This window comes from Anser cygnoides, chromosome 28 (genome assembly GCF_040182565.1).
Source record: "Anser cygnoides isolate HZ-2024a breed goose chromosome 28, Taihu_goose_T2T_genome, whole genome shotgun sequence".
Taxonomy (NCBI): Eukaryota; Metazoa; Chordata; class Aves; order Anseriformes; family Anatidae; genus Anser; species Anser cygnoides.
In genome coordinates, this window is record NC_089900.1 from 228480 (window position 1) to 243532 (window position 15053).

The window sequence follows — 15053 nt, forward strand, 5'->3', positions numbered from 1 at the left end:
TGGGGGGGGCTATGGGGGGGTCCTGGGGCTTGGGGGGCAGTTGTGGGGGGGTAGTGTGGGGCTGGGGGGGGCTATGGGGCAGGGGTGGGGTCATGGGACTGGGGGGGGCAATGGGGGGCTATGGGACTGGGGGGGGCAGTGGGGGGCTGTGGGGCTGGGGGGGGCTATGGGGCAGGGCTATGGGGCTGGGGGGGGCTATGGGGCAGGGGTGGGGTCATGAGACTGGGGGGGCAATGGGGGGGCTATGGGACTGGGGGGGGCTGGGGGGGGCTGGGGGGGGCTATGGGGCAGGGCTGTGGGGGGCTATGGGGCAGGGTTATGGGGCTGGGGGGGGCTATGTGGCAGGGGTGGGGTCATGGGACTGGGGGGGCAATGGGGGGCTATGGGACTTGGGGGGGGCAGTGGGGGGCTGGGGGGGGCTGGGGGGGGCTATGGGGCAGGGCTGGGGGGGGCTATGGGGCAGGGCTATGGGGCTGGGGGGGGCTATGGGGCAGGGCTATGGGGCTGGGGGGGGCTATGGGGCGGGGGTGGGGTCATGGGACTGGGGGGGCAATGGGGGGCTATGGGACTTGGGGGGGGCAGTGGGGGGCTGGGGGGGCTATGGGGCTGGGGGGGGCTATGGGGCAGGGCCGTGGGGCTGGGGGGGGCTATGGGGGGGTCCTGGGGCTTGGGGGGCAGTTGTGGGGGGGTAGTGTGGGGCTGGGGGGGGGGCTATGGTGCAGGGGTGGGGTCATGGGACTGGGGGGGCAATGGGGGGCTATGGGGCTGGGGGGGGCAGTGGGGGGCTATGGGGCTGTGGGGCTGGGGGCTACGGGGCAATGGGGGGCTGGGTTTTGGGGCTGGGGGGGGGCAGATCTATGGGGCTGGGACGGCTTTGGGGGGGGGGGGAGCACCCGGGATCTATGGGGCAGGCCCGCTATGGGGCGCCGTGGGTCCGAGCCCTGACCCCGCGCCCCACAGCGCCGCCGCCCCCCCACCATGTCCCCGCCGTCCCCCCCCGGCAACGTCCCCACGCCCCCCCCGGGCCGCCCCGCTCGGCCCCGCAGCCAGAGCCGCTGCCTGGGGGGCCGCCCCACGCCGCCCCCCGTGTGGGGCCGGGGCCCCCGCAGCGTGGTGGCGCCCCCCGGATCCGCCGTGGGGCAGGGGGGGGCTGCCCCACAGCCGCGTCTACGACCCCCGGCGCCCCCAGACCTTCTTCCAGCAGTGCTTCCAGCTGCTGGGCACGCTGGGCCGAGGCTCCTTCGGAGAGGTCTACAAGGTGGGGCAGGGCCGTGGGGCTGGGCCGTGGGGCAGGGGTGTGGGGCTGGGGTGTGGGGCTGGGCCGTGGGGCTGGGGTGTGGGGCAGAGCCGTGGGGCAGAGAGTTGTGGGGCAGAGCCGTGGGGCTAAGTTGTGGGGCACACCATGGGACTGAACCATGGGGCACGCCGTGGGGCTGGGCTGTGGGGCACGCCGTGGGGCAGAGCCACAGGGATCAGCTATGGGGCACGCTGTGGGGCAGAGCCGTAGGGTAGAACCATGGGGCTGAGCCGTGGGGCTGAGCTGTGGGGCTGAGCCATGGGGCACGCTGTGGGGCACGCTGTGGGGCTGAGCTGTGGGGCATGCCATGGGGCAGAGCCACGGGGCTCGCTGTGGGGCAGAGCCGTAGGGTAGAACCATGGGGCTGAGCCGTGGGGCTGGGCTGTGGGGCACGCCATGGGGCAGGGCCACAGGGATCAGCTGTGGGGCATGCCGTGGGGCAGAGCCATAGGGTACAACCGTGGGGCTGAGCCATGGGGATGAGCTATGGGGCAGAGCTGTGGGTCACGCCATGGGGCAGAGCCACGGGGCTCGCTGTGGGGCAGAGCCATAGGCTAGAGCTATGGGGCACGCTGCGGGGCAGAGCTGTGGGGCTGAGCCATGGGGATGAGCTGTGGGGCATGCTGTGGGGCATGCTGTGGGGCAGAGCCATAGGGTAGAACCATGGGGCTGAGCCATGGGGCTGGGCTGTGGGGCACGCCATGGGGCAGAGCCATAGGGTAGAACCATGGGGCAGAGCCATGGGGCACGCCGTGGGGCAGAGCCATGGGGCTCGCTGTGGGGCAGAGCCATAGGGTAGAACCATGGGGATGAGCTATGGGGCACGCTGTGGGGCACGCTGTGGGGCAGAGCTGTGGGGCTGAGCCATGGGGTGCGCTGTGGGGCAGAGCCGTAGGGTAGATCCATGGCGCTGATCCATGGGCTGATCCATGGGGCTGAGCCGTGGTACTGAGCTATGGGTCCCGCCGCGGGTTGCGCCGTGGGTCGCGCCGTGGGTCGCACCATGGGTCGCGCCCCCTCTAACCCCCCCCCCCGCCCCCCGCAGGTGCGCAGCCGGGAGGACGGCGCGCTCTACGCGGTGAAGCGAACCACGCGGCCCTTCCGCGGGCCCCGCGACCGCCGCCGGGCGCTGGCCGAGGCTCGGCGGCACCGCGCCGTGGGGCGGCACCCGCAGTGCGTGGGGCTGGTGGCGGCGTGGGAGGAGCGGGGGGTGCTGTACCTGCAGAGCGAGCTGTGCCCGGGGGGCAGCCTCGGCGGGGCGGCGGCGGGGCGCGGCCCCCTCCCCGCGTGGCGGGCGCTGGCGTACCTCTGGGGACCTGCTGCAGGCGCTGCGGCACCTCCACGCCCGCCGCATGGCGCACGGCGACGTCAAGCCGGCCAACGCGCTGCTGGGCCCCGGCGGCGTCCGCTTGGCCGACTTCGGGCTGCTGGGGGAGGGCGGGGGGGGGGAAGGGGACCCCCGGTACCTGGCCCCCGAGGTGCTGGGGGGGGGGGCCGAGGGCGGCCGGGCCCCCCGCCGACGTTTTCAGCCTGGGCTTGACGCTGCTGGAGGTGGCGGCGGGGAGGGAGCTGCCGGCGGCCGGGGAGGGCTGGCAGGAGCTGCGGCGGGGGGGGCTGCCCCCCGACATGGCGCGAGGTGAGACGGGGGGGGGGGTGGGGCGGGGGCACCCGGCGGGTCCCCGTGGGTGTGGTTGGGTCCCCTTGGGTGTGGTTGGGTCCCTGGGTCACCCATTGGGTCCCCCGTGGGTGTGGTTGGGTCCCCTTGGGTGCGGTTGGGTCCCCGTGTCACCCATTGGGTCCCTGGGTCACCCACTGGGTCCCCGTGTGTGTGGTTGGGTCCCCGTGTCACCCATTGGGTCCCCATGACCATGGTTGGGTCCCCGTGTGTGTGGTTGGGTCCCCGGGTCACCCATTGGGTCCCCATGACCATGGTTGGGTCCCCTTGGGTGTGGTTGGGTCCCCGTGTCACCCATTGGGTCCCCTTCGGTGTGGTTGGGTCCCCGTGGGTGTGGTTGGGTCCCTGGGTCACCCATTGGGTCCCCTTGGGTGTGGTTGGGTCCCCGTGTCACCCGTTGGGTCCCCGTGACACCCGTTGGGTCCCCATGACCATGGTTGGGTTCCCCTGGGTGTGGTTGGGTCCCCATGGGTGTGGTTGGGTCCCCGGGTCACCCGGTGGGTCCGTGGTTGGGTCCCCTTGGCCATGGTTGGGTCCCCTTGGGTGTGGTTGGGTCCCCATGTCACCCATTGGGTCCCCGGGTCACCCTTTGGGTCCCTATGACCATGGTTGGGTCCCCGTGGGTGTGGTTGGGTCCCCAGGTCACCCATTGGGTCCCCTTGGGTGTGGTTGGGTCCCCGTGGGTGTGGTTGGGTCCCTGTGTCACCCGTTGGGTCCCCATGACCATGGTTGGGTCCCCATGGGTGTGGTTGGGGCCCCAGGTCACCCATTGGGTCCCCATGACCATGGTTGGGTCCCCGTGGGTGTGGTTGAGTCCCTGCATCACCCGGTGGGTCTGTGGTTGGGTCCCCTTGGCCACGGTTGGGCCCTTGGGTCACCCGTTGGGTCCCCCTGGGTGTGGTTGGGTCCCCATGACACCCGTTGGGTCCCCGTGACACCCGTTGGGTCCCCGTGGGTGTGGTTGGGTCCTTTCGTCACCCATTGGGTCCGTGGTTGGGTCCCCCCTTGGCCGTGGTCGGGCCCTTGGGTCCCCCGTTGGGTCTCCTTGGGTGTGGTTGGGTCCCCGTGACACCCGTTGGGTCCCCTTGGGTGTGGTTGGGTCCCCATGTCCATGGTTGTGTCCCCCTGGGTGTGGTTGGGTCCCTGTGACACCCGTTGGGTCCCTGTGACACCCGTTGGGTCCCTGGGTCACCCGTTGGGTCCCTGGGTCATCCCTGGGTCCCCATGACCATGGTTGGGTCCCTTTGTCACCCATTGGGTGCCCTTGGCCATGGTCGGGCCCTTGGGTCCCCGTTGGGTCCCCATGGCCGTGGTTGGGTCCCGGTGTCACCCATTGGGTCCCCATGGCCATCGTTGGGTCCCTGCACCCCCCCACCCCCCCCCTTTGCCCCCCAACCCCCCCCGTTACCCCCCCTTTAACCCCCCCCCCCCCGCCCCCCGGCGGGTCGCGCAGGGCTCACCCCGGAGCTGCGGGAGCTGCTGGCGGCCATGTTGGAGCCCGACCCCCAGCGCCGCCCCTCGGCCGAGGCCCTGCTGCGGACGGCGCCGCTGCGGCGCGCCGGGCGCTGGCGGGCCCTCACCCGCCTGGCCGACGAGGGGCTGCGCCGTGGGGCGCGCCTGATGGAGGTCAGCCCCACGGCGCGCCCCACGGCACGCCCCACGGCACCGCCACCACGCCCCGTGCCCCCACCCCCCACCGCGCTCACCGCGTCCCCGTCTCCCCTAGGGCTGCCGGGCCGCCCTCCGGTGGGTGTGGGGCGCGCTATGGGGCGTGCTATGGGGCACGGCGCCCTGGCGGCGCCCCCCGGCCACCCCGCCCCGCTCCCCGCTGCCACCCCCCGGCATTGACTGGGACGAGGAGGAGGAGGAGGAGGTGCGGTGGGTCGGCGGCGCGCCAGGGAGGTGAGTGGCGCTGTGGGGCGCGCCGTGGGGCGCGCCGTGGGGCTGGGGCCGCGGGGAGCCCCACGCCCTGACCCCCGCTGTCCCCGCAGCCCCTCCACCTTCCCCCGCACCGCGTCCCCCTGCAGCACCCCGCGGCACGGAGCGTCGCCGCCCCGCGGCACCAGGTGAGCCCCGCCCCACGTCCCCGCCCCACGTCCCCGCCCCACATCCCCGCCCCACGTCTCAGCCCCACATCGCCCGCAGGTCCCCCGAGGGCAGCCCCACGGCCGTGGGGCGCCTGCGCCGCACCCTCACCTTCGAGGAGGAGCCGGAGGCCGGCGGCGCCCAATAAAACCCCACGGCTCCGCCCCCACGGCTCCGCTTTATTGGCTGCGCTGGGCGCTGATTGGACGGCGCGGTGGCGGGGAGGAGCGCTGATTGGCTGGCGGGGCGGCAGCGAGAGTTGTGACTGGCCGGTTGGAAACGCGACGCTTGCGGGCCGGAGATGGGGGTTGGCTGGTGGGAGGGCAGCGAGGGCTCTGATTGGCTGGTGAGCGGGATGGCAACATCGAGGAGGAGGTGGGGAGTGCTGATTGGCTGGCGGCACGGTGAACGATGCTGATTGGCTGGCGGAGAGCCGGCTAGGAGGCTGGCAATGCCGATTGGCTCAGAAGTCCAGAGTGCTGATTGGCCGGCAGATGATGAGAGATGGCAATTGGCCGGGAAATCGAGAGCGCTGATTGGCTGGCGGGCTGACGACGGTGATCATCTGGTGGATCGAGGATGCTGATTGGCTGGCGGGTCAGCTGCCGATTGGCTAGTGGTGGATCGAGGATGCTGATTGGCGGATCAGCTGCCGATTGGCTAGTGGTGGATCGAGGATGCTGATTGGCTGGCGGATCAGCTGCCGATTGGCTAGTGGTGGATTGAGGATGATGATTGGCTGGCGGATCAGCTGCCGATTGGGTAGTGGTGGATCGAGGATGCTGATTGGCTGGTGGGTCAGCTGCCGATCAGCTAGTGGCCTGCCAATGCTGATTGGCCGTCCTATGGCAACGCAGATTGGCCGACAACCCTGATTGGCCGACAGTCCCGCGACGCCTCTCGGCCTCCAAGTCTACCCGGCCGCACCGTGCGTCCCACCGGCCAACGGCTCCACCCGCCCGCATCGCGCGCTCCCGTTGGCCGCCGGGCCGGGGCGGGGCGGGGTCGGGGCGGCTCGTCATTGGCCGGGGCACGGGTTCCGCACCACCCAGTGCAGGTCCTGGGCCACGCCCCAGTGCAGGTGCAGCAGCGCCAGCACCACCAGCACGTGCATCACCTGGTGGCTGTTGCCCCAGTAGTCGAAGCGCCCGGGGCTCCAGCGCTCGGGCACGCGGGCGGCGTTGACGGCGCCCCCCAGCAGCGCCAGCGCGTCCATGCGGCCGTAGCAGCCCAGCGCCCCCGGCGCGCCGCCCCCCCAGCCCCGCCGCGCGCAGCCCCAGCACCAGCAGGCGGAACAGGGCCGGGCCGGCGAAGGAGCCGAGGCGCCGGGCGCTGGAGCCGGCCGTGATGGCGCTGCGCAGCGCCAGCAGGCACAGGAGGCCGTAGGCGGCCAGCGCCGCGCCGCGGGGCCAGGGCTGGCACGGCAGCCAGCAGTAGATGATGGGCACGGCTCCTGGGGGAGAAAGGGGGGGGGGGGGGGAGGGGTGAGGAGGGGGCGGGGCTGGGGGGAGGGACCGCCCAGTCAAGGGGGTTGGTCGGTGGGGGTGGGGGAGGGGGCGGTTGGCCGATGGGGTGGGCGCAAGATGGCCGCTCGGCCAGTGGGATGGGAGGGGTGTGCTCAAGATGGCCGCTCGGCCAATGGGATGGGAGGGGTGTGCCCAAGATGGCCGCTTGGCCAATGGGATGGGAGGGGTGGGCACAAGATGGCCACTTGGCCAATGGGATGCGAGGGGTGTGCCCAAGATGGCCGCTTGGCCAGTGGGATGGGAGGGGTGGGGCCAAGATGGCCGCTTGGACAATGGGATGGGAGGGGTGGGCACAAGATGGCCGCTTGGCCAATGGGATGGGAGGGGTGTGCCCAAGATGGCCGCTCGGCCAATGGGATGGGAGGGGTGGGGCCAAGATGGCCGCTCGGCCAATGGGATGGGAGGGGTGTGCCCAAGATGGCCGCTCGGCCAATGGGATGGGAGGGGTGTACCCAAGATGGCCGCTTGGCCAACCGCCAGCGGGCCACGCCCCATCCATGGCCGACCAACCAATCCCCTTTGACCCCAAGCAAGCCCCGCCCCCCCACCCAATCCCACCCAATCCCTACTCAACCAACCAAGCCCCGCCCACCCCAGACCCCGCCCACCTCCTGCCCCGCCCCGCCCACCACCTCCAGACCCCGCCCACCACCAGTAGGCCCCGCCCACCGCCAGTAGGCCCCGCCCATCACCAGTAGGCCCCGCCCATCACCAGTAGGCCCCGCCCATCACCAGTAGGCCCCGCCCACCACCCCCAGACCCCGCCCACCTCCTGCCACACCCCGCCCACCACCCATAGGCCCCGCCCACCACCAGTAGCCCCCGCCCATCACCAGTAGGCCCCGCCCACCACCTCCAGCCCCCGCCCACCACCCCCAGACCCCCGCCCACCTCCTGCCACGCCCCGCCCACCACCTCTAGGCCCCGCCCACTCCATCCTCGCCCCCCCGATCCTACCCCAGACCCCGCCCCCTTGACCCCGCCCCCTCCCCTAGGCCCCGCCCCCAGGCCCCGCCCGCTCACCCAGCGCGTTGGCGGCGGCGACGCCGGCCAGGTCGGCGGCCAGGAGGCGGCGGGTAGAGGCGGGCGCCGCGGCGGTGGCTCATGAAGAGGTGGTAGAGCACGCTGCCCAGCGGCGCCAGCGCCAGCGCCGCCCGGTGCCCCGCCCCCAGCCACCACACCGCGCCCGGCGCCCCCGGCAGCGCCCCCGGCACCAGCAGCGCGAAGGCCACCAGCGGCACCCCTGGGTGGGGGGGGCGGGAGGGGGGGGGACTGTTAGTGGGCGGCGGGGAGCGGGGGGCCGGTTGTGGGTGCTAGGGGCGCTGGGGGGTGCTGGGAGGGTCCCAGTTAGGGGTACTGGGGGCACTGGGACGTACTGGGGGCACTGGGGGCACTGGGAGGGTCCCAGTTGCAGATACTGGGGGCACTGGGAGGTGCTGGGAGTGTCCCACTTAAGGGTACTGGGGCAGTGGGAGGCACTGGGAGGTACTGGGAGCTACTGGGAGGGTCCCAATTACAGATACTGGGGGCACTGGGAGAGTTCTGGTTAAGGGTACTGGGGGCGCTGGGAGGCACTGGGAGGTACTGGGAGGTGCTGGGGGCGTCCCAGTTATGGGTACTGGGGGCGCTGGGGGGCGCTGGGAGGTGCTGGGAGGGTTCCAGTTGCGGGTACTGGGGGCGCTGGGGGGCGCTGGGAGGTACTGGGAGGTACTGGGGGAGTCCCAGTTAGGGGTACTGGGGGCACTGGGAGGCACTGGGAGGTATCTGGGAGGTACTGGGAGGTACTGGGGGAGTCCCATTTAAGGGTACTGGGGGCGCTGGGAGGTACTGGGGGCGTCCCAGTTAGGGGTACTGGGGTTGCTGGAAGGTACTGGGGGCACTGGGAGGCACTGGGAGGTACTGGGAGGTGCTGGGAGGGTCCCAGTTGCGGGTACTGGGGCACTGGGAGGCACTGGGAGGTACTGGGGGAGTTCTGGTTAAGGGTACTGGGGGCGCTGGGAGGCACTGGGAGGTACTGGGAGGTACTGGGGGAGTCTCAGTTACAGGTACTGGGGCACTGGGAGGTACTGGGAGGTAGTGGGAGGTACTGGGAGAGTCCCAGTTATGGGTACTGGGGGCGCTGGGAGGCACTGGGGGCACTGGGAGGGTCCCAGTTACAGGTACTGGGGGCGCTGGGAGGCACTGGGGGCACTGGGAGGTACTGGGGGCGTCCCAGTTATGGGTACTGGGGGCACTGGGAGGCACTGGGAGGTATCTGGGAGGTACTGGGAGGTACTGGGAGGTACTGGGGGAGTCCCATTTAAGGGTACTGGGGGCGCTGGGAGGTACTGGGGGCATCCCAGTTAGGGGTACTGGGGGTGCTGGAAGGTACTGGGGGCACTGGGAGGCACTGGGAGTACTGGGAGGCACTGGCAGGTACTGGGAGAGTCCCAGTTACGGGTACTGGGGGCACTGGGAGGTACTGGGGGCACTGGGAGGGTCCCAGTTGCAGATACTGGGGGCACTGGGAGCACTGGGAGGTGCTGGGAGAGTCCCAGTTAAGGGTACTGGGGCACTGGGAGCACTGGGAGGTGCTGGGAGATACTGGGGGCGTCCCAGTTAAGGGTACTGGGGGCAATGGGAGGCACTGGGAGGTACTGGGGGAGTCCCAGTTACGGGTACTGGGGGCACTGGGAGGCACTGGGAGGTACTGGGGGCACTGGGAGGGTCCCAGTTGCAGATACTGGGGGCGCTGGGAGGCACTGGGAGGCACTGGGAGGTACTGGGGGAGTCCCATTTAAGGGTACTGGGTGTGCTGGGAGGCACTGGGGGCACTGGGAGGGTCCTAGTTGCAGATACTGGGGGCACTGGGAGCACTGGGAGGTACTGGGGGAGTTCTGGTTAAGGGTACTGGGGGCGCTGGGAGGCACTGGGGGCATCCCAGTTATGGGTACTGGGGGCGCTGAGAGGCACTGGGAGGTACTGGGAGGGTCCCATTTGCACATACTGGGGGCACTGGGAGGTACTGGGAGGTACTGGGGGAGTCCCAGTTATGGGTATTGGGGCACTGGGAAGCACTGGGGGGTACTGGGAGGTACTGGGAGGTACTGAGGGAGTCCCAGTTAGGGGTACTAGGGGCACTGGGAGGCACTGGGAGGGTCCCAGTTACTATACTGGGGGCACTGGGAGGTACTGGGGGCACTGGGAGGCACTGGGAGGGTCCCAGTTGCAGATACTGGGGGCACTGGGAGGTACTGAGAGGCACTGAGAGCACTGGGAGGTGCTGGGGGCGTCCCAGTTAAGGGTACTGGGGACACTGGGAGCACTGGGAGGTACTGGGGGAGTCCCAGTTAAGGGTACTGGGGACACTGGGAGCACTGGGAGGTAGTGGGGGAGTCCCAGTTACAGGTACTGGGGCACTGGGGGCACTGGGGGAGTCCCAGTTAAGGGTACTGGGAGCACTGGGAGGCACTGGGGCAGTCCCAGTTAGGGGTACCAGGGGTACTGGGGGCACTGGGAGGCACTGGGAGGTACTGGGGGAGTCCCAGTTACGGGTACTGGGGGCGCTGGGGGGCACTGGGAGGGTCCCAGTTGCAGATACTGCGGGCACTGGGAGGTACTGGGAGGTACCAGGGGCACTGGGAGGCGCTGGGGGAGGCCCAGTTAAGGGTACCGGGGGCACTGGGAGCACTGGGAGGGTCCCAGTTGCAGATACTGGGGATGCTGGGAGGTACTGGGGGCACTGGGAGGGTCCCAGTTGCAGATACTGGGGCCACTGGGAGGCGCTGGGAGGGTCCCAGTTACAGATACTGGGGGCACTGGTGGCACTGGGAGCACTGGGAGGTACTGGGGGAGTCCCAGTTACGGGTACTGGGGCACTGGGGGAGTCCCAGTTAAGGGTACTGGGGCACTGGGGGAGTCCCAGTTACGGGTACTGGGCACTGGGGGAGTCCCAGTTACGGGTACTGGGCACTGGGGGAGTCCCAGTTAAGGGTACTGGGGCACTGGGGGAGTCCCAGTTACGGGTACTGGGGCACTGGGGGAGTCCCAGTTACGGGTACTGGGGCACTGGGGGCACTGGGAGGCTGTGGGGGCACTGGGGTGTCCTGTTATGGGCACTGGGGGCATCCCAGTTATGGGGACTGGGGACACTGGGAGCACTGGGAGGCGCTGGGAGCACTGGGAGGCACTGGGGCAGTCCCAGTTAGGGGTACCAGGGGTACTGGGAGGACCTGGGGGCACTGGGAGGTGTTGGGGTGTCCCATTATAGGCACTGGGGGCAGCCCAGCTATGCATACTGGGGGCACTGGGAGGCACTGGGAGGCACTGGGCGTATCCCATTTAAGAGCACTGGGGTCGTCCCAGTAGGTCCCAGTTGTGGTAACTGGGATCCCATTTCAGGGCACTGGGGAGGGAGGGTCCCCAGTCAGGGCTCCCAGTGTCTCCCAGTCTCCCCCAGTGTCTCCCAGTGTCCCCCAGTGTCTTCCAGTCAGGGCTCCCAGTGTCCCCCAGTGAGACCCTCGGCGCCTCCCAGTCCCCCCCAGTGCCTCCCAGTCGGCCCCCAGTGCCTCTTAGTGCTCCCCAGTCCCTCCCAGTAACCCCCCAGTCTCTCCCAGTAACCCCCCAGTCTCTCCCAGTAACTCCCCAGTCTCTCCAGTAACCCCCCCAGTCTCTCCCAGTAACCCCCCAGTCTCTCCCAGTAACCCCCCCAGTCTCTCCCAGTAACCCCCCAGTCCCTCCCAGTGCCTCACAATCTCTCCCAGTCACCCCCCAGAGCCTCCCAGGACCCCCCAGTCACTCCCAGTAACCCCCCAGTCCTCTCCCAGTAACCCCCCCAGTCTCTCCCAGTAACCCTCAGTCTCTCCCAGTAACCCCCCAGTCTCCCCCATTACTCCCAGTCGCTCCCCAGTCTCTCCCAGTCACCTCCAGTGTCCCATCATCTCTCCCAGTCTCCTTCAGCGCCCCCCCACTGGCCTCCCAGTCCCTCCCAGTCCCTCCCAGTCCCCCCCAGTTGCCCCCCAATTCCCTCCCAGTCCTTCCCAGCACTCCCCAAGCCCCCTCCCAGTGCCCTGTAAATCCCTCCCAGTCCCTCCCAGTGCCCCCCAGTGCCCCATGATCTCTCCCAGCCCCCCCAGCTCCCTCCCAGTAACCTGTAATCTCTCCCAGTGACTCCCCAGTCCCTCCCAGTGCCCCCCAGTCCCCTCCCAGCACTCCATAATCTCTCCCAGCCCCCTCCCAGTGCCCCCCCACCCCCTCCCAGTGCCCCCCCGCCGCCTCCCAGTCCCTCCCAGTGCCCCCCAGTCCCTCCCAGTGCCCTGTAATCTCTCCCCGCCCCCTCCCAGTCCCCCCCTGCCCCCTCCCAGTCCCTCCCAGTGCCCCCCAGTCCCTCCCAGTGCCCCGTAATCTCCCCAGCCCCCTCCCAGTCCCCCCCCGCCCCCTCCCAGTCCTCCTCCAGTGTCCCATAATTTCTCCCAGCCCCCCTCCCAGTGCCCCCCCAGTCCCTCCCAGTGCCCCATAATCTCTCCCAGCCCCCCCAAAGCCCCATAATCTCCCCCAGCCCCCTCCCCGCCCCCCCAGCCCTCCCAGTCCCCTCCCAGTGCCCCCCCAGCGCCCTGTAACCCCTCCCCGTCCCCCCAGCCCCTCCCAGTGCCCCCCAGCGCCCCGTAACCCCCCCAGTCCCCTCCCAGTCCCCTCCCAGTCCCCTCCCAGTCCCCCCCCCAGTCCCTCCCAGCCCCTCCCAGTCCCCTCCCAGTCCCCCCCCAGCCCCTCCCAGTCCCTCCCAGTCCCCCCCCAGTCCCTCCCAGTGCCCCCCCCAGTCCCTCCCAGTCCCCCCCCCAGTCCCTCCCAGCCCCTCCCAGTCCCCTCCCAGTCCCCCCCCAGCGCCCCCCCAGCCCCTCCCAGTCCCTCCCAGTCCCCCCCCCAGCCCCCCCCAGCGCCCCCCCAGTCCCCCCCAGCGCCCCCCCAGTCCCCCCCAGCGCCCCCCCCAGTCCCCCCCAGCCCCCCCCAGTCCCTCCCAGTCCCCCCCCAGCCCCTCCCAGTCCCTCCCAGTCCCCCCCCAGCCCCTCCCAGTCCCTCCCAGTCCCCCCCCAGTCCCTCCAGTGCCCCCCCAGCCCCCCCCAGCCCCTCCCAGTGCCCCCCCACTCCCCCCCAGCCCCCCCCAGCCCCCCCCAGCCCCCCAGCGCCCCCACCGTGGCTGTAGATGTTGCCCAGCTCGTTGTGCAGGTAGAAGAGGCTCCGCAGGCAGCCCCCCCCCCGAGCAGGCGGGCCGGTACCCGCCCCGCACGAAGGGGTTGAAGCGCAGGTGCTCGGGGGCGCTCGCCCAGGGCAGCAGCCGCGGCGCCATGGCCCCGGGACACGCCCCTCCAGGCCACGCCCCCTCTAAGCCACGCCCCCCTCAGGCCCCGCCCCCCTCCCTCTTTAAGCCGCGCATCCCGGTCCCGGCCCTCAAACCCCGCCCCCTTTAGGCCCTGTCCCTTTAAGACCGGCCCCCCTGAGCCCCGCCCCCTCCAGGCCCCGCCCCCACTAAGCCACGCCCCCCTCCAGGCCACTCCCCCATCTAAGCCACGCCCCCTCCAGACCCCGCCCCCCTCTAAGCCCCGCCCCCCACCCTCACATCCCAGTCCCCGGCCCTCAAACCCCGCCCCCTTTAAGCCCTGTCCCTTTAAGACCGCCCCCCGAGCCCCGCCCCTTTAAGCTCCACCCCCTTAAGCCACGCCCCCTTCAGGCCACGCCCCCTCAGGCCCCGCCCCTCACATCTCAGCCCCGCCCCTCAAACCCCGCCCCCTTTAGGCCCTGTCCCTTTAAGACCAGCTCCACTTAGCCCCGCCCCCTTTAAGCCACGCCCCCTTTAAGCCCCGCCCCTTTAAGCCACGCCCCCTTTGGGCACTGCCCGTCTAGGCCCCGCCCCTCACCTCTTAGCCCCGCCCCTTAAACCCCGCCCCCTTTAGGCCCTGTCCTTTAAGACCGGCTTCCCTGAGCCCCGCCCCCTCTAAGCCCCACCCCCTTAAGCCCCCGCCCCTTACAAGCAACGCCCCCTTAAGCCCCGCCCCTCACATCTCAGCCCCGCCCCTTAAACCCCACCCCCTTTAGGCCCTGTCCCTTTAAGACCGGCTCCACTTAGCCCCGCCCCCTTTGAGCCCCACCCCTTAAGCCCCGCCCCCTTAGACCACGCCCACTTTGAGCCCCGCCCCCTACCTCTACGTCATAGCCCCGCCCCTGAAGCCCCGCCCCTTTAAAGCCCCCCTTCCCCTTAGCCCCGCCCCCAAACACCACCCAAGCCCCTCCCCCTTTAAGCCCCGCCCTTAACTCTACGTCATCGCCCCGCCCCTTATGCCCCGCCCAAGCTCCTCCCCCTTTAAGCCCCGCCCCTTTAAGCCCCGCCCCTTTAAGGCCACCATGCCATATATGGCCGGGTTCTGTTCACCCTCCCCCCCCCTCATTTGCATAGCCACGCCCACGCTGGTTGCAGGAAGAGGAAGGACACCGGGGTCGTTTACACACAGCCAATCGTGTGCGGGTATGCAAATGAGCCGGGACACGCCCCCTTCCTCCTCCTCCTCCTCCTCGGGACGGCCCCAGGTAGTGCGTGGCGGCGGGCGAGGACGGCGCCGGGGGGCGGCTGTGGGGCAGGCTGTGGGGCGGCTATGGGGCAGCCGTGGGGCGGCTATGGGGTGGCTATGGGGCAGCTATGGGGCAGCTATGGGGCAGTTATGGGGCAGCTATGGGGCAGCTACGGGCAGTTATGGGGCAGCCATGGGGCAGCTATGGGGCAGCTATGGGGCAGTTATAGGGCAGCTATGGGGCAGCCATGGGGCAGCCATGGGGCAGTTATGGGGCAGCTATGGGGCAGCTATGGGGCAGTTATGGGGCAGCCATGGGGCAGCTATGGGGCAGCTATGGGGCAGTTATGGGGCAGCCATGGGGCAGCCATGGGGCAGCCATGGGGCAGTTATGGGGCAGCTATGGGGCAGCTATGGGGCAGTTATGGGGCAGCCATGGGGCAGCTATGGGGCAGCTATGGGGCAGTTATAGGGCAGCTATGGGGCAGCCATGGGGCAGCCATGGGGCAGTTATGGGGCAGCTATGGGGCAGTTATGGGGCAGCCATGGGGCAGCTATGGGGCAGCTATGGGCAGTTATGGGGCAGCCATGGGGCAGCCATGGGGCAGCCATGGGGCAGTTATGGGGCAGCTATGGGGCAGCTATGGGGCAGTTATGGGGCAGCCATGGGCAGCTATGGGGCAGCTATGGGGCAGCCGTGGGGCGGCTATGGGGCAGCCATGGGGCAGGCTGTGGGGCAGCTATGGGGCAGTTATGGGGCAGCCATGGGGCAGCCGTGGGGCAGCTATGGGGCAGCTATGGGGCAGCTGTGGGGCAGCCATGGGGCAGCCATGGGGCAGCCGTGGGGCAGCCGTGGGGCAGCTGTGGGGCAGCTGTGGGGCAGCTATGGGGCAGCTATGGGGCAGGCTGTGGGGCAGCTATAGGGCGCTACG

At 70.3% G+C, this 15053-nt stretch overlaps 2 protein-coding genes across 2 annotated transcripts; one reads left to right on the forward strand and one right to left on the reverse strand.

Annotated features, from left to right (window-relative positions):
* Positions 1-787: 787 nt before the first annotated feature.
* Positions 788-5222, forward strand: PKMYT1 (protein kinase, membrane associated tyrosine/threonine 1). The gene is given in 8 exon segments (XM_066984226.1): positions 788-1258; positions 2343-2606; positions 2608-2787; positions 2789-2933; positions 4426-4598; positions 4699-4874; positions 4964-5038; positions 5118-5222. Coding segments are annotated over 8 exon segments (1572 nt in total). The 3' UTR covers positions 5206-5222.
* PAQR4 (progestin and adipoQ receptor family member 4) lies at positions 5217-13062 on the reverse strand. The gene is given in 6 exon segments (XM_066984191.1): positions 5217-6312; positions 6314-6510; positions 7607-7658; positions 7660-7826; positions 12751-12814; positions 12816-13062. Coding segments are annotated over 6 exon segments (807 nt in total). The 5' UTR covers positions 12906-13062; the 3' UTR covers positions 5217-6075.
* Positions 13063-15053: the final 1991 nt, after the last annotated feature.